The 21,078-nt window shown below is 42.6% G+C and overlaps 1 protein-coding gene across 2 annotated transcripts; it reads right to left on the bottom strand.

Annotated features, from left to right (window-relative positions):
* Nucleotides 1-887: 887 nt before the first annotated feature.
* Nucleotides 888-13,791, bottom strand: SNRPC (small nuclear ribonucleoprotein polypeptide C). 2 transcript variants are annotated; one of them, XM_075555500.1, is made up of 7 exons: nt 13,721-13,791; nt 13,343-13,385; nt 6,982-7,090; nt 5,839-5,865; nt 4,586-4,675; nt 2,982-3,086; nt 888-1,237 (listed from the first exon to the last, which is right to left on the bottom strand). In XM_075555500.1, the coding sequence occupies exons 1-7, from the start codon at nt 13,726-13,728 to the stop codon at nt 1,113-1,115; spliced, it is 507 nt and encodes a 168-aa protein (XP_075411615.1). In that variant the 5' UTR covers nt 13,729-13,791; the 3' UTR covers nt 888-1,112. The 2 variants fall into 2 exon arrangements, with proteins under 2 accessions (XP_075411615.1, XP_075411616.1); XM_075555501.1 differs by lacking the exon at nt 5,839-5,865 and having other exon boundaries at nt 890-1,237; nt 13,721-13,785.
* Between the last annotated feature and the right edge of the window lie 7,287 nt (nt 13,792-21,078).

Raw genomic sequence — 21,078 nt, 5'->3', positions numbered from 1 at the left:
CCAAGGGCTCAAGTAGAATGTGTTCTGAAAAGGATGGCAACATGTGTGCAAATGTGCTTGACACACGGATGTAGATTCTGAGCTGTAAGAGCCCTCAATAAAATGATTAAAAATAATTTTAAAAAATACAGAGTTGGCAATTTTGTTTTGATGTTATTTGCCCCATCTTTAGCCCAAAGACTTACTCAGGCTTTGGAAATGCTTTCTGGTTCAGTCACGACCAGAAGTCAAATTAGGAATGGACCAAAGTTTTCAAACTGTGGGGGTGCCTGACTGGTAACTGGGCTGAAAATAAAATTACAGATTACAGTCTTGGAACAGAAGAGTCACAATGAACCCTTCTATGACTGATAGTGGAGACTAAACTATTGAGGACAATCGGGAATAACATTCAACTCAGGTGCAGTCAACCACTCCGCAAGCACTGCTGTTCTGAATTCTGCCGGCCGAGACCTGGTTATTGTACAATGTGCACACTGCTCTGGTTCTCTACGCAGGAGATTACAAGTCTCTAGCAGAGCATCACTGTACTTTCCAGTTACTGTTCCAGGTACTCACATTGTGCACATTCTGGTACATCCCAGTTTGAGTTTGTTGACCAGGACTCCACCGGGAAGCAGTTCAAAGCCCTGCTAAAAACTCACCACTCGTTACATGAAACGTTACCCAGGTCAGAATTCAGCTAAACGTGCTCTTGATTACTTTAACCAGCTCTACAAGTACTACTCGATTTGCCATAGTTCTTTGTAAGAGAACTTTACTAGTTCACGCAAGGTGCCCAAAGGAAAAGGCAGGTGCAGAAAGCATGGTGACGAGTGTGCGAGAGAATGCTGCTGCCCTCTATAATCCACAAAGCATACACAGAGGAGAAAAAAGAACATGTTTGCTTAACTAAAAGTTAATTTTATTTTCACGTGTCACAATACAAACAAAAATTGTTTTGTTCTGCTTTTTGTCCACTACTCCACTCCAAAAACTATTCTCCTTTTGAGAGAAAGGGGGAGCAGGTCTTCCATGTTGTGCTGTTAGAAAACATCCAGAGTCGCAGCACCAGCTCTCCGGGAGAAGGGGTACGAGTAAGAAAATTGATACAAGGAGACTGTGCGCTGCCTCTATCTGTCTGGTCGCGTCATTCCTGGCCGAGTGGGCACCATCATAGGACGGGCTGGGGGCCGCATCATTGGGGGCCCAGGCATCATTGGCATGTGGCCCCCCATGGGTGGCCTCATTCCAGGAGCTGCAGGACAACACAAAGAGAAAAGGGAGTTAGAGATTATGACATAAGGGTTTTGTTGGGACTTCAAGTAAAAACAAACAAAGCAGTTCTCCCCCTAACTCCCAACTACAGGAAGAAAAGTACTTGACGTAATGAAGGCACCACATTCAGCATGTCTCTAAATTACTTAAACCCTTAATCTACACCCCAAGAGAACAGCACAAGAATGATGTGAGATCATGAGCTAAGGATAGTAAGGGGAAACGATTACATCGCTTCCAGAAATCACCCGGGACACTACTTCCCTAAACGGTCTCTTTTTCTCTCAGTCATGGGAATTCCCAGCAATCATGTCTTTTAGTCAGTTTCTTTAATCAGTGCAGCCACCGGATGAGCAGAGCCTTTCATCAAGGTCCAAGCACCAAGGCCAACCTTCCCACTAAGTGTCTGTTCAGAGGTAGAGGAGATTAAGGGAATCTTGCTGGGAACCTGCTGACCTTATTTAAGTCAAGAAAACAACAGGCAATACGGTCATTTGATTTATACCTATCTGCAGACACAAAAAATCTATTTTTTCTAATGCATTTTCTTGTTGACAAAGGGTTCCAATAATATACCAGTCAAAGCAGTAAGTCTGAAAGGGAGGCAAGACAGATGGGTGCATGTTGAGGAGGAATCTCAATGTGGAACTGGACAGTGTTCCACTTCTTCAGCTGGCTGGGGGTTTGTGGGTAATTCATTTTATAATTATGCCTCATCATTTTCATGTTATGTGTACCTTCTTTTAAATATGAAATTTTACCTAAATTTTTGGCTAAAGCTTTCCAGTGAATAGTTGAAGAGAAAACATTATGCTAAGTTGAATATAGCTGTATCAGAAGTGATTCACAAGTATTCTGTGCAAAGAATCCAAGAAACGCAGAATTTCTAAAGATCAGTTGCAGCACGAGAATGAAGAGCAGCATCCGTCTCTACGTCCCACCGAGAGCCCCATCCTGGAAACCACGTTATTCGAGCACTGCTTCGAGGGGACTGATGGAGACCAAAGATTAAAATCTGGCCACCGGAGAAGTGCCAACGCTCATTGCACATAAATGGCCAGACTCCTTTTAACTTTTCTGTTTTTAAAGCCTGTACACAACAGTCGAGAAAAACACGTAACAAGCACCCAGTTACCCACCATCATCAACCCTCATCCAATTCATAGCCAGTTTTATGAGCCCACCTATTCCTACCTTTGGCCCCACTGCTCAGCTTCTATGAAAACCCCCAAAATCATCATTCTCAGTATGACCATGGACCTGCCAGTCGAGCTGTAGACTTCAGGCACAACTGTTCCAAACCTGTTTGTGTCAGTTGTACTAATAATATTTGTTACATAATGAAACTAATCTACAAGTCAATAAAATACGCAGGGAAAAAGATAATTGTTGCTATAAAGGCTAAGTTCATAATTCAAAAATTCAAGCAAAACATCCAAAAATATTCACAAATTTGACCGGCAAGATGATCATAAAAGACAGTGACCAAAGTGCCTCATAGACTCTGTAGCTACATCATGAGTCTAACTTAGTGGCGGCAGCCCAACTCAGCCCACGGCTCCATCACGGCGCCCTTCATCAATTACACGGATAACGGAAGCCTCTGCATCATTAAATCTCATCTCACTCCATGTGCTGCAGCAACAATTCCAACCAGTAAAAATTCCGTTTAACTGGACAACCCCAGCACCAAGCACATCAGACGGTAAGAAATGCAAGCATACCGGGTCCCACTGGCATCATCCCAGGAGGAGGAGGGCCCATCATTGGCATCATGGGGGGCCCCCCCATGTGGGGAGCCGGCATCATCCCAGGGCGAGGAGGACCCGCTGCAGTGAAGAAGGAAGTCTTGGGTTATGTTCACATAATAGTAGTTCACTCCTTTCATAAAAACCACAGGGTCTGTAACAATAAGCTTCTGATGGAGTCTTTTATAACCTTTTATAAGGTTAGGTATGCAAAAATCAGCATATCACAAAGTCTAGAAACTTGATGGCTGAAAAGCATGAGCAAGCCCGTTAGGCAAAAGTATAAAACGAAGTCAGGTTTGCCAGGTTAAAAAAAATTCTGAGTAATTTTAATTCACCACTACCACGATAAAAGGATCATGCTTTCAGCTGATTAACTTAAGAACAAGCACATAAATTCAAAAGAAAAATATCAAAACCTAGATTTAAAATAGAGGCTCAAATACAGATTTCAATACTCCTGACAGTACCACTTAAAAAAACAATTAGGAACTTAAAATCTACAACAATAAGAAAAGGATGAAGTAACATATTATACTTTCATTCCACAGACTATTCTGTGATTAAAAACAATGGAATGAGTAGCAGGCAATCGGGGTAGGGTAGGAGAGAGGTGACCTAGGGTATGGATTCAGGTGAGAGCCGGGATGGTGGGCACCCATGAAGAGCTCGGCCAGTCATCAGTGGTCCACCTGCACTGTTGTGAAGTGCTGCAGTCAGAAAGCCCAAGCACAGCAGAACCAGACTGCTGTCGCCCACAGGGTTTTCACTAGGTGATTTTTTGGACCTTCTTGAGAGCAGGCCTCCAGCCCTGTCTTCTGAGCCGCCTCTGGGTAAGTTCAACTGTTAGTCCCCCAATACCTAACAGCTGAGCAACTAACTGCTTGCCCCGCTCAGTGGCCTCCCACCTGCATCAAAGGGCAACTATTTCAAACAGCCTGTTGTGTTCATACCCATGAATACTTGCAAGACTCAGCTGAGGGCTCTGATGTGGATTGCAATCTGACCCTTCCAGAAGAGCGAAAGAATTTGCAGCCTCCTTGCTCAACCCCAGAGCGAAGCCTTTGATCCCCTTCCACAAGACACAGGCTAGTCCTCCAGAGTGGTTGCCGACTCACAGCGACCCTCAAAAAGAGGGCAGAACTGCCCCACAGGAGTACAAAGTCTCATCCCTCTCCTGAGAAGAGGCTCATGGCTTTGAACCGCTGCCCTGTGGTTAGTAGGGGGAAAGACTAAGGAGCTTGTCAATGATTTCAATGATCTAACACTGAGTTCACAGCAGTGAATAATTTCATGTACCTTGTAATACTTATATAGTAGCTCACTTAAACACAGGTACGTCTACCTTTTGCATTTGAATGTGTCTCAGACCCAACACTTGGGATCCCACAATTAAAATATCCTAATAACAATATAACCAAAAGTTAACTTGAAAGCTTTTCCAGAAACTATATTGCTAAAGTTTTCTACTTATTCAACTGAATATTCAATAGTCAACTGTGAGGCAATTTCAAATAATTTTAGTAATTCAAATAATTTTAGGTAATTTCGGATAATAAAACACAGCACTTTAAACTTACGGAGACTGGGGGGAGGCGGGATCATGGCCCCTGCTGGAGGAGGAGCAGAGAATGGAGAAGGAGGTATCTTTCCTTGTTGAAATGCAGCCGCTTTACAGATGAGGGAGAGAGAAAAATGACATATAATAAATAAGCAATTAACAACCAATTTACTAAAATAACAGTTTTCTTCCAAATGCTTAATGGTTGCAAATTATTTCACGCTAACAAGCATTCATCTAGCTACTACATCAAGGCCTCTGTTGTTTTAAACCAGCCAGGCGTACTCGCCGGCCACAATGGCAATGAACTGGTTTAGTCATTTGGGTTTAGTGAGTTGTTTACTCCACGAGGATTTCTATGGCTTTAACTTTGGGAGGATGTCACACACTGAAGAGAAGCAGTCATCTTTAATCTGCAGATGTGGTTTGCAACCAATTCCAGCTAGTCATCGTTTTGTTTGAAAAATCAATATATGTTGCATGCCCAAAGGCCACGCTTTGTGAGACGGTGTATCCTTCCCATCTGTGCTGTATGAACCAAAGCAATATGCAATTGTGGTTGACCAGGTTTGAAATTGATACAAGGGGCTAGGAGTGAAATGAGCACAATGCCCTGCAGGAGATTACGATTTTTAAAAGAAAAATCCAATATAATCCTCTCTTAATTGTAATAAAAATTATGACAGAAACAATACAGCCTGATATTTGGCTTTGAAAGGAAGTCACACATAAATACTCAAATATACACCCCCAAAGTCTATTCCTGAACCTAAGCCCTTCCCCATTCAGTGGCCTATGCGGGAGAGACCTACCCCATTCTGAGCCAAAACTAACATGAGGGGGCTTCAAAAAGATGGAGTCAAAGATCATGGAATCTTGCCACAACCTTTTTGAAACCCCATCGTGCACAGGTCAGATGACTCAAGTCAATCAATGATAATTCATGAGAACCAGATCAAAAAGCATGACCTAGAGTGGGAACTGGTGAGCGTTATTTATCTGCCTATGCCTGGTGTCTAAAGGCCAACAAGGGCCTTCTCCAATCAAAAAGGCATCTCACCCCCAGGGTAGGAAGGAGGGCAGCTTGTAAAGACTAAAGGGAGAGGCTGAACACCATCTCGGCAGCAGACTCAAAGTCAACATCATCGCAGACATCGTAAGGTTTGTGCCTCAAGACTTGCCTCTACTGTCTAGAAGCCCTTCATTAAAAATTTACACATCCTAAATTACTTCGCAGCATATGGAAAATAAGTAAGAGAACGTAATACTAACCTTTTAATGCCAAAAAATGTCTAACATCTTTTCAAATGGGGGGAAAAAAAGAGATTACATCATAATTCATTTTTGCAAACAAATGGGATGTCTGAGATTTGCTCCATAATAACCTAGGAGGGGAGAGGGAGTAGATGAAGGTATTCAGTGGTTCGAAACTGGGGCGCTTTCCCCCCCTGAGGACATTGAACAATGCCTGGAGATAGTCTGGGTTGTCACAGCTGGGGTTCGCTACTGGCATCTACTGGGGTGTTCGTTGGTAAACATCCTACAGTGCAAGGGACAACCCCCCCTCAAGCCCAAGCAAGAGTTATCTGGTTCACGATGTCAACAGCACCAAGGTTGAGAACCTTGCTACAAACAAGACTGACCATGAGTTGACGACTGGAGCACCTGGGAGGGAACTCAGTCATTAAACTTCTTTCTACATAGAAATTTTCCACATAAGTAATTCATTTTAAAAACTCAAATCACAAAGCCCACATATGCCTACCAGCTCTGGGTACAATGAGTAAGAAAGGTCATGTTTCAAATAGGCCAGGATGATCTACAGTAGAAATGCAACAATTTCCTGTTAGTGCCTTGAACCCCACTGGCCTGCACACCAAAAAGCGTTCCTCATTAATAAAGGGAGCACAGTGTGTGCAACAGGGACGCAAACACATTCAGACTATTTTGACACGTCAGTTAATTTCTTTCTCCTTTCTTTTGTCGGGGCTGTAAGAAGTTACACACCAGTAAACTCTCTCAGGATCGACAGGCAGAACTCCAGTCTCACGGCATGGCTCTCTCTCCTGTCGCCACAGGAAAACGTTCTAATAACGCTGGGTTTAAACAAAGAGGTCTAAATACGTTTGCTGCCAAATTTGGTGCATGTTCCTAGAGCCAACGTTAGGCCACTTGGTTCTTTTCTGCCTTCCCTCTCAGCTTCATCTATAGCTGATCTGCTTGATTCTCATGGACTCATTCCAATGTGGCCCTATGTCCCTGGGAACGAAGGACTTTCCACTTCTTTCATTCAACATGTCCAAACGCCCCTATTTATCATTTGGAATGACCGGCTTCTGTGAAAACAACAGAGTGGCGGGGAATGGGAGAGAATGGAACCACTCTTCCCCAGCACAACAGGAGACGGAGACCTACTTGTTTTGTCAATCAGGCTCTGAGCCTGCTCCTCCATCCATTTCTGATAGTAGTCTTTCACATTCTCTTTGTGTTTCCGACCACTGCAGTGTGTCTTTCTCACAGACGGCTGGAAAAAAAAAGGTCATGTCAGTCACAGAAGCAAGTTTCCAAAAGGAGGTATTTTCTAAAGCCTCGCCTTCACGAGGTAGCCTGGCCAGCACTGTGCTGCCAAAGCATCGCTTACAAGTCTCATCTGGCAATGTGCTGTGTGCGCATTTACCTCCTACATGGATTATTTATATCAGAGGTCTGCATACTTTGGGCAGGTGTCCACATTCCTTCATTTATGCACTGACTATGGTTTTCACAATGGCAGAGCTGGTGATTTTGACAGACACCATACGGTCCACAATCCCAAATCGTCACAATGTGGCATTTCAAGGGAGTATTTGCTACCCCCCATTAAGGACGCAATGCCATTTTCATGTGCTTTCTTCAATTAGTCCATGGAAAAAGAACACAGTACACACAGTATCATAACGTTCTTGTAAATAACTATGGCCCTACAGCACAGCCAGTTCAAGCCACCTGCAGAACTGGTCTCTCACGCCCTAGTCCTATTGGGTTGTTTTGTTTCAGTACTTTTTACTGAGGTGTGAATGCCGTTTCATGAACACCGCATATTTAACCCACTGCTTGTGAAGTTAGTATTCCTTATGTGCCAGGCACCATGCTACCTACTTTATAAACACTGTCTCATTCATAATAGAAATCACATGCACATTGTACAAGGGGACATTCAAAAATAAAAAAGACTCGATCATTGATACACTTAACATGAATTTTAAAATTTTAAATTCATCGTGTGAGCAAAACCCACCACCACACACACACACACACACACACACACACACACGTCCATTCACAGGAAATTTTTAAACCAACGATAATCTTTTTTTTTTGAGGTAGTGTATGACTTAGCCCGTTTTATTTATTTTAAATCATTTTATTGGGGCTTGTACTGCTTTTATCACAATGCACACAAGCATCCACTGTGTCAAGCACATTTGTACACTGGTTGCCATCATCACTCTCAAAACATTTTCTTTCGACCTGAGCCCTTGGTATGGCTCCTCATTTTCCCCCTCCCTCCCAGCAATAACCTTTAATAATAAAATCCGATCGGTGTTGCCAAGGGTGCAGGGGCTTACTACAAAGGGGCCTAAGGGAACTGCGGGGCAATGGCAATACTCTCTATGTTCTCCTATCTATCAATGTGTAAGCAGCTGACGAGTCACCTAACAGGGTAAGTCGTCTCTGACTTACAGCAGGTTTCCATGTGGAAGACTGCCATAACTACGTATGTACTCGTGCATAAGCTGAGTTGTTCAGCACATTTTAAAAATCGTTTTATTAGGGGCTCATACAACTCTTATCACAATCCATACGTACTTCAATTGTGTAAACCATATTTGTACATTCATTGCCCTCATCATTCTCAGCACATTTTTAAATGCAGTTTTTGTGGTAAAATTAGGCGCCTTGGCTGATAGTCGGGTCAGCTTATACGAGCACATACGGTAAGTTCTGATTTAAACTGAGTATTCTTTTTCTACTTTTCAGAATTATTGCTTTTTATTATCAATATCTTTAGGTAAACCCAATTTTTATTTACTGGTTTCCATGAGCGTAAGATCAGCAAATTAGACACTGCAACACTTTATGTGCACATTTTACTAACAGGGTTTCAAGACGAGCAAATGGGATGGCTCTAGATTCACCTTAACTCAAGGGCACCAAACAGAAAGTCAAGGACGACTGTATCCTTACAATGTGGGCATTTAATTCAGTGTCGGGATGAGTCAGTACAGTTAACCTCCAACATTATACTTCCTGAAAAGAGAAGGGAGGCCTCGAGGAAGCCACCTGCCTCAAAACACAGAACTGCTAAGTAAGTAACCCAGCAAGACTAGCTCTCAAGCACGCGTGCCTCCTGGCTACCTAACTGTACTGACTCTTCACACGGTACTTCCACCGCAGCACATACGACTAAAGCAGAGATTCTTCTCAGTGTCGACATTTCAAAATCTGCCGCCAGTTCACACTACCACAGTAATGCCTAAAACCTAACATTCAGTTCACGACCAAGGAACCAAGACAAGTGCAGAAGAGGCAACACTGGACATTTCACATCTTATCTTACATTCCAGGTCCACTCCACCGCACTGCTCCCACCACCACGGGAAATTCCCACTAGCCTGTCTGCGCTTCTTTCAACTTCTTGAATGCTTAGCGTCTCGTTTTTCAGGATGCTGGCAAGTTTTCGTCCAACAACTCGGGGTGCTTTTCTTTTTCCGTTTCTTCCTGCTCTGGAATTCCTATCACATGTACGTTGCACCTAGGCTTTCTCCACACCTTTCTGTCCTTTAAAAAGATTGCTCCTCTCGTATATTAACAGATTTATCTTTAAGCTCACTAATTTAGTTGGCCTTAGATTGCTTTAATTCTCCTGCTTTGCTCCTTCAGCACATTATCAATTTCTAAAACCTTAGTATTAATCTCCTAGATTTCTCTTTGCTGTTTTTGTAGGTGGTTTTCTAATTCTTCATTTATTTTGTCAGGTGTTCTTAGTGTTTTCTTGAATTCTTCTAAGTTTTCCCCTTGATTATCTGTGGCTTGCTTCATCTTTCTCTCACCCCATGTAAGTACTAAAGGACCATTCTTCTCAATTCCTTACCCAATACTGCCAATGCTTTTCTTCTGAGGAAAGGGCTTTTGGCTCTGTGTATTGGTCACTTGCTTATACCACTGGATCTTGTTTCTTCATACAAACTAATATTGCCTGTTTTCTCCAATACATTGTCGTGTTACTTTTAGTTATTTATTTGATGATACAGTGGTATCTGATGTGTAGATAGATGTAGCTCTGGGAGGTATAGGAATAGCTGGGTCAAGTGGAGGCAGTTGATTCAAGTGGAACAAGAGCACAAACAAAAACCCCAAGCCAGGACAAGCAATTTGCTTTCTCTGTCAACCACCCAGTTTGTACACATAATGGCCACACCCCATAGTAGGTGCTTCTATTCAAACCACCTATAGATCTGCCCTCTCTAGGTGTTCTACAGCCCCCAGGGCGAGACTGGCAGGGCAGTCAGCCTCTGGGTCAGTGAGGGTAGGTCCAGCCACTGCTCTGGTCACCAAGGGCTTGTGGGGAGCAAAGGAAGACCCTGATTCTCTCTCTTTAGCCACTACTGGCTCTGGTCTAGCAAAGGCACCCCCGGGGGCAGCTTGCTCCCATTCCGATTGTATCAGTTAATATTTAAGAGTCCCAGAGGGTGGCCAGGGGGCACGGAACCAGCCACTTAGCTGGCGGCATGTCTGTTCACAAGGGCTGTGTGGAGAAGCGCAAAGGGATTCCCCCATTCTCTGTCAGTTGCCCTGCACTGTGGGCTGAGCTGATTTTGACCTCCAGCTTCTCCTTCCTGTGTGTGGGTAACACTTTTTCCCCTCTCAGTCACTATGTGATTCACTTCTCTATCCTTCCTCAAATTCAGGGCTGAAGGATTTTCATCCACCTCTCTCCTGATTGTAGGTCTGGGCAGCATGTCTATCGAGGCTACCGTCGGCTACTCTACTAGTCAAGGTACCACTTTAGAACAACTGTATCACAAGGGCTTTGACAGTCTAAGAAAACATGTCTGACAGAGAAAGCAATTCTCTGAATTCTGGCAATATCGAGACAATAAGTGACGCTGTCATGCCTAATTAAGAGCAGTGAGGCATAAACCTCCTGACTGACAACTTCACAAAATCCCAACAGAGTATGAACTACAAACATAGGTAGATCGAGACAGGCAGACTGACTTGGTACTTCCAATTTACTGGCAGGGACTCTGCCAGGGAAACAGTAATAGTCAACCCAATTTCTTCAAGAGGAACAACCTACCTACATCTTCAACAAATCTATTAACGCCAAAATAAAACTGTATCTGGCCATGTTCCGAAGCAAATGACAACCAAGAAATCACTGCTACAATTCCAGGTGACCCAGGGTTCTGCTTGAGACAGGTTTCTGTAGAGGCGGGAATACATGGAACTGCAGCTCCAATGGTACATAAGCCTGAAGGGACCTGAACCATCAAACCACCTTCTCACAATACTATTACTTTCTCTGAGCACCACACTGACCTTTGCAGTAAGGATGCTGAACTCCTAGAGTATGCTGCCATTGAGTCAACTCTGACCCATACGGACACTATCAAGACAGAGTAGTACTGCCCCTGGGGGATTCCAAGATCATTAACTCTTTATGAGAGTAGAAAGCCTCATCTTTCTCCCACACTCCTGGCATCTTTTTTTTTTTTTGCCTTTATGTGCACAGTTTTATTAGAGTCAATCCTGACTGTTCTTTTAAGGGGATAGAGAAACGATACGAGTGGCAGTGAGCTGGTGACAAACTTCCTCTTTACAATTTTTCTCAGATTTGGACAAACATATACATCAACTAGGAAGAAACAGTGAGCTCCCTTTTATCATATACTGAGTTGTTGATGAGTGAATCTTGGAGCAAAAATGCCAGGTTATGTCCCTGATATACCTTACTGAAATAGACAGTAGTCAGATTTAAGCATGGGGTAGAGGCTGCTTCTGATTTCCTCTGACTTCACAAAAGGGACTCCTGGCATCTTAATGTACTAGTAGCTATTATATATTTTTTTTCTGGCATGAATTCCTAATTGGGGAGAGAGGGAAGGGCTGTAGTGACAGTTTCACTAAGACTGTCCTTGATGGAGAAAGTGAAACTATCAAAAAAATGAAACTATTCACTTATGAAATCTCAAATTTTATGAGTTACCGCTTTTTAATATCCTGGTGCTAAGTGACAGATAAGGAGCGTGCAAAGAGCACGAGCATTGTCAAGGAAAAGCGGGACTGCAATTGTTCAAGTGGTGCGTTCTACCAGCTATCTATTTTAAGGAACATCAGTTTATTTGAGAAATAGCTGAGAAACAAAATGGTCAGACTTCTCAAAACTGAACATAAGGCACTTCAAGAAAATCAATTCTAATCATAAGCTTCAACTTTTCTAGTAAAACTCATAATTTGTAGAACATCTTTATCTACCACTATAAGTTTGACACCTTTTCAATAATTAAAGATGTTTCAGATTAAATGACAAATGACACTCATAAATGGGAATCTTAAATATTTATAATCAAATGCTTCAACATCTGGAAGAGCTGCATAGCCACTATTTTTCAGATGACCAATACATGTACGGTAAGTCACTTAAAGTGCAAGATAACTATAATGTAGCACAATAATGTTGAGTTTGGGTGCAGTGGATAAAAGAATCTCCACAGTTTTCCAGAAAGGCTATTAAAATACTCTTTTCAGCTAGACATATATACGTGAAGCAATTTTATCCATATACTTCAACCAAAATAAGACATTGCAACACAGGTAATGCAGAAATGGATGAGAATCCAGCTGGCTTCCACATTAAGTCAGACACGAAAAAGGGTTGCAAAAATGTAAAATTTGTGTCATTCTTCTGACTCTTTTGCTTTTTACAACGTTTTTTTTCATTTTAAATGTTGTATCATATGTAGAAAGCTGATTAAAAATAAAAAGAAAGCTTATTATTGTTACTTTTAAGTGACTTTAAATGTTTTTAATTGTAAAGTTTTAAGTTCAAGCACAGCAAATAGTAATAGCCAGAATTCCCATAATCCAATCATTAAAAGCATGTAAAGGGATCCTAAAACCAAGTTTAAGAACTCCAGAGTTCAGTGACTATCTGGGTTCACCTGCCGGTTCCATTCAGCTTAGTAGTTTTGTGAGTTACTTAACTATGCTCTGCCTCAGTTTCTTTCCTAATCATGTATTAACTTTGTAGGATTAACATAATCAATAAACAAACTGATGCATGTAAATCATTTGGAACATTGAATGACCCACAGTAAGCATTCAATCCTAAACCATTTATTTGCTACATAGTTTTCAACCAAACAAAAAGTTATAATCCAAATCACACCATTTCTTTCTAATCCCAAGGATCAAGCTTTCGAGTACCTTGACACCATCAAATGTTTGAGCTTTGGGACACTTTCCCAGAATTTATTCTGCGTGTAAAATTCTTCATCTTCCAACTTGATAGAGCTTTTTATTTCAGGTATCCAATGACTACACTGGAAGACTACTAACTCTTGCTAATGCTCTCCAATTATGAATACGGTTACAGGAAGAATGAAAAATAAACGCTTCAGATTTTGTTTCCTTCAAACACTACCTCCAGCAGACTGAAAGGGCTCACATCTAAATAAGCGTCTAATTTAATTTTTAAACTTTTTAAATCGTTGACCAAAAGACCACTTACTGAGTCATGGGTGAGGTATGTATCGCAGTAGTCACAATAAAACCTGGAAAGAGATAAGAGAAAATGACAACTAGCTACGTGACGCCCACCCACCAAAGCGCTATTCAAGGGCGGTGGTCCAAACATAAAAGCAAAAAGATCCCGCAAGTTCATGATTCTAGGCGTCTAGGCGTCCCGAACAATACCCACGTTTTTGTGGGGTAGCCTTAAACGGGTGGACCTCCACATTCAAAGCGGGCATCTATCTCATCCCACTAACTACAGGCCTCGCTCCCTTCCCCAAAGTGCTCAGTGAGCCAGAACCCGCTTTCCGCAGCCCCAAGGAGCCACAGACAGCGACCGCGACCATCCCCCAGGCCTCAGGGCCCCTTCACTCACTTAGGCATGTTGCTCGACCGACCGTTTGCTACTCCGTTCCGCGCCGCCCGGAAATGACGTGTGCCGCGAGCGCCGGCGCTGCGGGTTGATGACGCAACCGGCGCTGCGACGCAGTCGGGCGACGGCGCGCGGCGAAGCGTGACCCTGCCGCTTGACCTATGAGGCGCGGGAGTGCTACGGGTCCCTGCGAGGGTCGCCCGGCGCTCATGCCAGCGTGTGCGCGTGCGGTGGAGAAAGAAGTGAAGCGGGGAGCGCAATTTTTCATAAGATGGCCAAAAAAAGCTTACCAGGAGGCGAACACTACATGTGAACGTTTTTACACAATCGCTTCTTTAAGTCTCATTCGTTCCGGGACACATTTGAACCCTAGAGTCAAGTTTCATCTTGCCTCCACCTCCTAACTGCGTCTCGTGGGCGGGTTATGTAATCTTTCTGCGTTTGGTTTTCCCCTTCTGAAATCCATGGGTGATCTCTACGATAGGATTAAAGGGAGCATTAAAAGTGGAAATGCTTGTCTGTACTTGTTACAAACTCAAAAACTCGCTGCCATCAAGTCTGTTCGGACTCACTACCCATTTGGGTTTCTGAGGGTGTCCATCTTTCTTACCGAAAGCCTCATCTTTTCCCCCAGAGCAATGGTGATTTCGACCTGCTCACTTCTCTACTATAACCAGGGTTTTTTGTACACCCTCAGCTTCTATAAATGGTACATACTGTGCGGAAGCCAAACTACTATCCTGCTCTGTCAGATTCCAAAATGCCCTACCTCTCTTTTAGAAAAGGAAGTTTATTCAGGGGAACTGGAGAAGAACTTTTGATTCTTCTGCCCAAATCCCTGATGAAGCTGCAACCAAAATATTAATGGCCACCATATGTAAATATTTACTATATTTTAGGCAATTTTCACTAAAAGATCTGCTGTTGGAACCTCCCAGCTACTCAGCGGGAGAAAGGTGTGGCAATCTATTCCCATAAAGATTACATCCTTGGAAACCTTCAGGGGCTGGTCTGTATTTTATAAGGTCACTATGAGTTGGAGTCAATTTGATAGCAACAGGTTTAATGGCAGACGCTTTAAATGCATTCATTTATTCTGCTTAGCTGCCCTTTTTTACCATTTATAGAAATGGCAAGTAAGCCTTATCAAGGATACGTGTACCACAAAAAACTACATTCTGGTTATGGGGGAAAGTTTAATTGTACAATGAAGTTATCAGACTTTTCCCACCCTAATACAACAGTTAATCTTAGTATATTAATGGTGGAACAGGTACTCTCTATCTCCTATTAATGGAACTTTAAGTTAACACTATGAACTATAATTGAACTTCCTACTTCTCAGTTTCATTTTCCCCCCTCCAAAGCACTTAGATGAATCTAATGTATTTTGGTATTCTTACACCAAATGCTTAAATTGAAAGCTTATCAACTTTACAGGACTGAAGCTGGGCTGGAGGCTCAAGACCACAGGCTAGGGGAACATCAAGGTCAATTGGTATAACATACACAAGAAAATATTTTACATCCTACTTTGGTGAGTAGCAACTAGGGTCTTACAAGCTTGTGAGAGGTGCAACTATTGGTCTCCCTATAAGGAGTTAAAGAAGAGTGAAGAAAATTAAGAATTCATGGAATTAGTCAAATGGACCATTGGAACCTCAACCTCCAAACCCTGAGACTAGAAGATCAAGATGGTACCCAGCTACCATTACCAAATGCTCTGAAATGGAGCACATTAGGTCTGCATCGTAAGTTAAAAATGTGGAACAAAACTCAAAATGATAGAGACTGGTGGAACACCCAGCCCCACCCAGAGACTATAGTCCTTAGTCACCCTTCATTGCTAGAGCTAAACTCATCCCAGTGGCTACCTATCAGCCAAGAGGTAGACAGTTTTATAAAGTACAATAATGCTAGGGAGCTAAGAACTCAAACAACAACAACAAAAGAACTCAAAACAATAGTTTGAGAGTAAAAGGCCATTATTTGCCCCAGAATAAAGTTCAGAAAGCAGGAAGGATGAGGAAAGAGGGAGAAATGTAAACAGGGAAATGGGATTGGGGCCAGCCCCAGTCCCAACTACATGGGCAGTGGTCCCAAGCCCCAGAAGAATTTACTTCAGAAGACAGCACTGACGCTACAGCTCAGGGAGAGGAACATGTAGCATATGAAGGGGGAGGGAGAGAGGGTGGAGCACATCCTGACCCACCAAGCCTGGAGGACCATATCCCTGCTCAGAGCAGCCAATGCACAAAGGACCATATGGGCAGCCCCACTACGAAACACGACATCCCTCACAGAACCATATGGAGACACAGGGTGGGAATTGTGCCCAATCTGAACCCACCACACCAAGGCAAAACACTAAGGACATGCAACAGAACAGCAAAGGGAGCAAAGCAATGAAGTCCCAAGGAAGTACCAAAAATAGATTTTGGGGCCAGGGCATGGCACTCCATCAGACTTGACATGAGAACACTCCTAAAGGTCAACAAACAGTCCTTGAACTATTAACAGGCTTTTCTTTTGTTGTCATTGTTTTGTTGCTTTGTTTTGCTCTGTCTTATTTTTGTGCATATTATTATCTCTGCAAGTCTAGCTAGATAAGATAAGCGGGATAAACAATCTGGAGGAGAAAACAAGGGGACCGAAGGGTTTCAGGAAGACAAGAAGAGGGGGAGGTGGGGGGAAAGAAGTGGTATTAACAAACCCAGGGAAAGAGAACAAGTGATCCAAAATCGGTGGCGAGGAGGTTGTAAGAGGCATGGTAGGGCTTGATCTAGGGCAATGTAACAGGAATTACTGAAACCAAAGTGAAGGCTGAGCATGATAGTGGGACAAGCAGAAAGTAAAAAGAAATAGAGGAGGTAAAGGGCATTTATAGAGGTCGAAATACAGGCATGTACATACGTAAATATATTTATGATGATGGGGAAATAGTTCTATATGCATATATTTAATGCATAAGTTTAGTATTGAGATAGGAGATAGACATTGGGCCTTTACTCCCTCGATGCAAGAACACTTTGTTCTATTAAACTGGCATTCTATGATGCTCACCTTCCCAACATGATCGCTGAAGACAAAGCGAGTGCATAAGCAAATGTGTAGAAAGCTGATGGTGCCCAGCTATCAAAAAATATGTCTGGGGTCTTAAAGGCTTGAAGATAAGCAAGAGGCTATCTAGCTTAGAAGCAACAAAGCTCACATGGAAGAAGCGCACCAGCCTGTGTGATTACGGGGTGTCGATAGGTTCAGGTATCAGGCATCAAAGAACAAAAAATCATATCATTGTGAATGAGGGGGAGTGCAGAGTGGAGACCCAAAGTCCATCTGTAGGCAACTGGACATCCCCTTACAGAAGGGCCACAGGGAAGAGACAAGCCAGTCAGGATGCAGTGTAGCAATGATGAAACATACAACTTTCCTCTGGCTCTTAAATGCTTCCTCCCCCCACTATCATGATCCCAATTCCACCTTGAAAATCCAGCTAGATCACAGGATGTACACTGGTACAGATGAAAATGGAAACAGGGAAATCCAGGACAGATGATCCCTTAAGGACCAATGATGAGAGTGGTGATACCAGGAGGGCGGAGGGAAGGTAGGGTAAAAGGGGAGAACCGATTACAAGTATCTACATATAACCCCCTCCCTGGGGGACGGACAACAGAAAAGTGGGTGAAGGGAGACGTCAGACAGTGTAAGACATGATAAAATAGTAATTTATAAATTATTATAGGTTCATGGGGGCGCATGGGAAGGGAGGGGAAAATGAGCTGATACCAAGGGCTCAAGTAGAAAGCAAATGTTTTGAGAATGATGATGGCAACAAATGTACAAATGTGCTTGATATAATGTATGTATGTATGTATTGTGATAAGAGTTGTACAAGCCCCCAATAAAATGATTTTTTTAATCGGGAAGAAAAAAAACACGGAAATGGGGTGAATGATGTTGCATTGTGATGATTTTAATCAATGATATGAAATAAAATGTGCATAAATTGTTACATGAAAATCCACTTTGTAATACACTTTTTTTCAAAAGCAAAAATATTGTATGAATTGTGTTCCCAAAATTATGTGTTGTAAATCCTTGTATGTCTGTAGTGATAATCCTATTTGGGAATGGGTTGTCTTGTTACATTCATGAGACTGGATTAGGATTGGCTGTGTCATAAGCCAGTCTCTTTGGAAATATAAAAAAATTAAGCAAGCAAGCAAAACAAACAAAGTAGAGATGAGGGAAGAGGTTCAAGCCATGTAAAGATGGCCCAGTTCAAGAAGCTCAGAAGAGACAAGAACCCTCCTCTCCAGCGGACACAGAGAGAAAACCTTCCCTGAAAGTAGCACCAGGAATCCAGACTCCTGTCCTCCTGAACTGGAAAAGTGAATTTGTTAATAGACAGTCAAGCTGAAAAAAACAAAGAGCGAACTTTCAGAAGCTGGTACATCCAACAGGACAACTGGCCTCTCAGCAATTCAAGAAAAAAGTGCTCTTCTAGATTAATATGCATTTATAAGACTTGACAGCCTATATAGTCTATAGACCCAGATCAGAGCCTCGATTGAACAAACCAGTCAGAAGAGAACATTTGGGGGGAAATGTGGGGGTCTTAGAGTGCAGGTCTAGAAACACATTTATCAAGAGGATAGATTCATCAATTATGCTTTGATTTTTCTCTCTCTCTCCTGATTTCCCTCTGTTGAGTCTGACCTGTCTTGCTATCCAGTCTCTCTCTCCTCTGCTCTCTGCTCTCAGAAGTATGGAATGCAGGTAGACCCCACGACCTGGAATCCCAGACTGACTGGCTCCCATGTTGGGTTCCTGGGCTCTACCAATGCGCTAGCGGGAGTTGGGGGGCACTTTTGAAGGGCTTAGAGGGAACAAGGATAACACCAGGGTGTTTCTACCTGCGTCTCTCTCTTCCTCAGGCCTGCTCCTCAGACTGGTTCCTGCTGGTCCATGAACCCAGCTCCCTGGCACGAGTAAAGATGCCCTTCTGATCCTCCAGGACAAATTCTTGCTCATCTCTGGGCTGCTTCAACGTGCTCTCTTGGTTCAGGGGAGGTGTTCTGTTCTTCTTCATAGCAACGGGAAGTTGCTCAGCTCCTCACTTTCTCCTGACACGAACATGTGTCCCCATCTTTTCCTGAATAATTTGAGGACCTCCTTGCTCTGGGAAACTTTGAGCAATTCCCTAACACATCGTTTGTAAGCGGTGAAGTTGTACACCTCTCAAATTATGTCGCACGTGAACTTGGTGAGCTTGGTGGTGGCTGTATCTTGGCTTGCTTATGTTCTTGGTCACTTTGGTCACCCCACAGCCATTGGGGGGTTGTGGTCTTGGCGGTTCTTCAACGGCTGCTGTGGCAGACACTGTTTGGTTTTTATTTATCCACCAAACTTACATCATCAGTCCGCTGAACTTAATTCTCTCTGTTGCAAACACCTGGAGCCTGCTGATGTTGTGGTTACGCACTGAGCTGCTCCCAGCAAGCAGATAACAGACAGTTGCTCCTCTGGAGAAAGACAGGGCTTTCTGCACCTGGAAGGAGTCAGTCTTGGAAACTTGCAGGGGCAGTTCCACCCTGTCCGTGAGGGTGGCTGTGAGTCAGCATCAGTTTGATGGCGGTGATTTGGTTGCATATCAAATACTCAGGGTGGTTTCTGGTTCTCAGGTTGGGCCCTCACTGATATATCTACGTAAAGGATGGCTTTACCTGTAAGTTCTGAGAGGTACATCCCCCATGTCCTGCCCATAAAGAAATAAAACCAACCTAATTGCCATGAAGACTAGTCTAACTCATAGCAATCCTATAGGACCAAGTAGAATGGACTCTGTGGGTTTATGAGGCGGTAGATTTTTGTGGGAACAGAAAACCTCATTTTCCTTACTCAGGGTGGAGTGTGGGTTCAAACTGCTGACCTTATACTTAGCAGCCCGACAGGTATTCCGCTTAACCACCAGGGCTCTATATGTTTTTCCCAGGGGTTCTTATTAATTGATAAGGCAGTGCTTTTCACATGTTTCCACTGAACATCCTTAGTACCTGAAAGTTAATTTGTTACTCTCATTCCCCGAGGTCCAAGGTCAAAATCCCAAATGGCCTACCCGACCTTGATGCCCTTAAACTTTTGTGTGGTAGCTTAAAAGCCCACAGTGTTTGTCATCTACTTCATAACATGTATTTCTTTCAGTTTTACTTGTAGTGTTTTATGTTTAAAACCCACCATAATAATTTATTTTTAAAAACTATTTGTAAGCATGTGTGTGTCATTTGAGCCCTGGCAAAGTGTACAATCCAGTGACTTTAATTACATTCTCTGTATTACACAACTATCACCACTTTCTATTTCCAAAAATTTTTCATCAGCCCAAACCGAAACTCAATACCCATTAAGCAATACGAAGTCTACTCTCCTCTCAGCTCTGGGTAAGTCCAAATCCATCTTGGCCTCTATACATTTTCCTATTCTAGCATTTGTTTTTAAATAGATAATACAAATACAAAATTAGAAAATACAAACTTAGAAAAGGACAAGAGTGTGGATAAATGTGTTTCCCAGATACACACATGTTAAAAATTTCTTACATATCCTTCCAGAGATAGACTATGTGCTTATAAATATAAGAATATGTTTACTGGTACTATTTTACTGATGCACAATATTCCATCACATGGATGCATCTCAGTTCATTAACCAGTATCCTATTAGTGAGCATTTAAATTGTCTCCTGTCATTTTGTTATTACAATGATGTTGTATGTAGTACATAGTTAATTCCCATACATGTGAATATATTTGTAGGACAAATTTCTAGAATTTTGAATTATTCTATTTCTAGGATCTAGGGTTATTGGATTAAATAACTTAGCTTTTGAAAAAGACTGGTAAACTCCCTTTCAGGGTGGTTTGAAGTGTTTTTTCATCTTTTTAATCTGAGATTAAAAATCATTCTTTGATTTGTGCTTCTCTTATGTTGTCATCATTTTCTTTTTTTTTTTTTAAATCATTTTACTAGGGCCTCGTACAACTCCTCTCACAATCCATACATGCATCCATCAGCATTTTCAAAGCATTTTCTTTCTACTTGAACCCTTGGTATCAGCTTCTCATTCCCCTCTACCACCCTCCCTCCTTCATGAACCCTCAATAATTTATAATTTGTTTTTCATGTCTTACACTGACTAATGTCTCCCTTCACCTCCTCTTCTGTTATCCATCTCCCTGGGAGGAGGTTATAGGTAGATTCTTGTGATCGGTTCCCCCTTTATACCCCCCACCCCCACCCCAGGTATCACTACTCTCACCACTGGTCCTGAAGGGTTCATCTGTCCTGGATTCCCTGTG

This window comes from Tenrec ecaudatus, chromosome 7 (genome assembly GCF_050624435.1).
Source record: "Tenrec ecaudatus isolate mTenEca1 chromosome 7, mTenEca1.hap1, whole genome shotgun sequence".
NCBI classification, from domain to species: domain Eukaryota; kingdom Metazoa; phylum Chordata; class Mammalia; order Afrosoricida; family Tenrecidae; genus Tenrec; species Tenrec ecaudatus.
The sequence above is the reverse complement of the archived record's forward strand: the minus strand, read 5'-3'. Positions and strand labels throughout refer to the sequence as shown.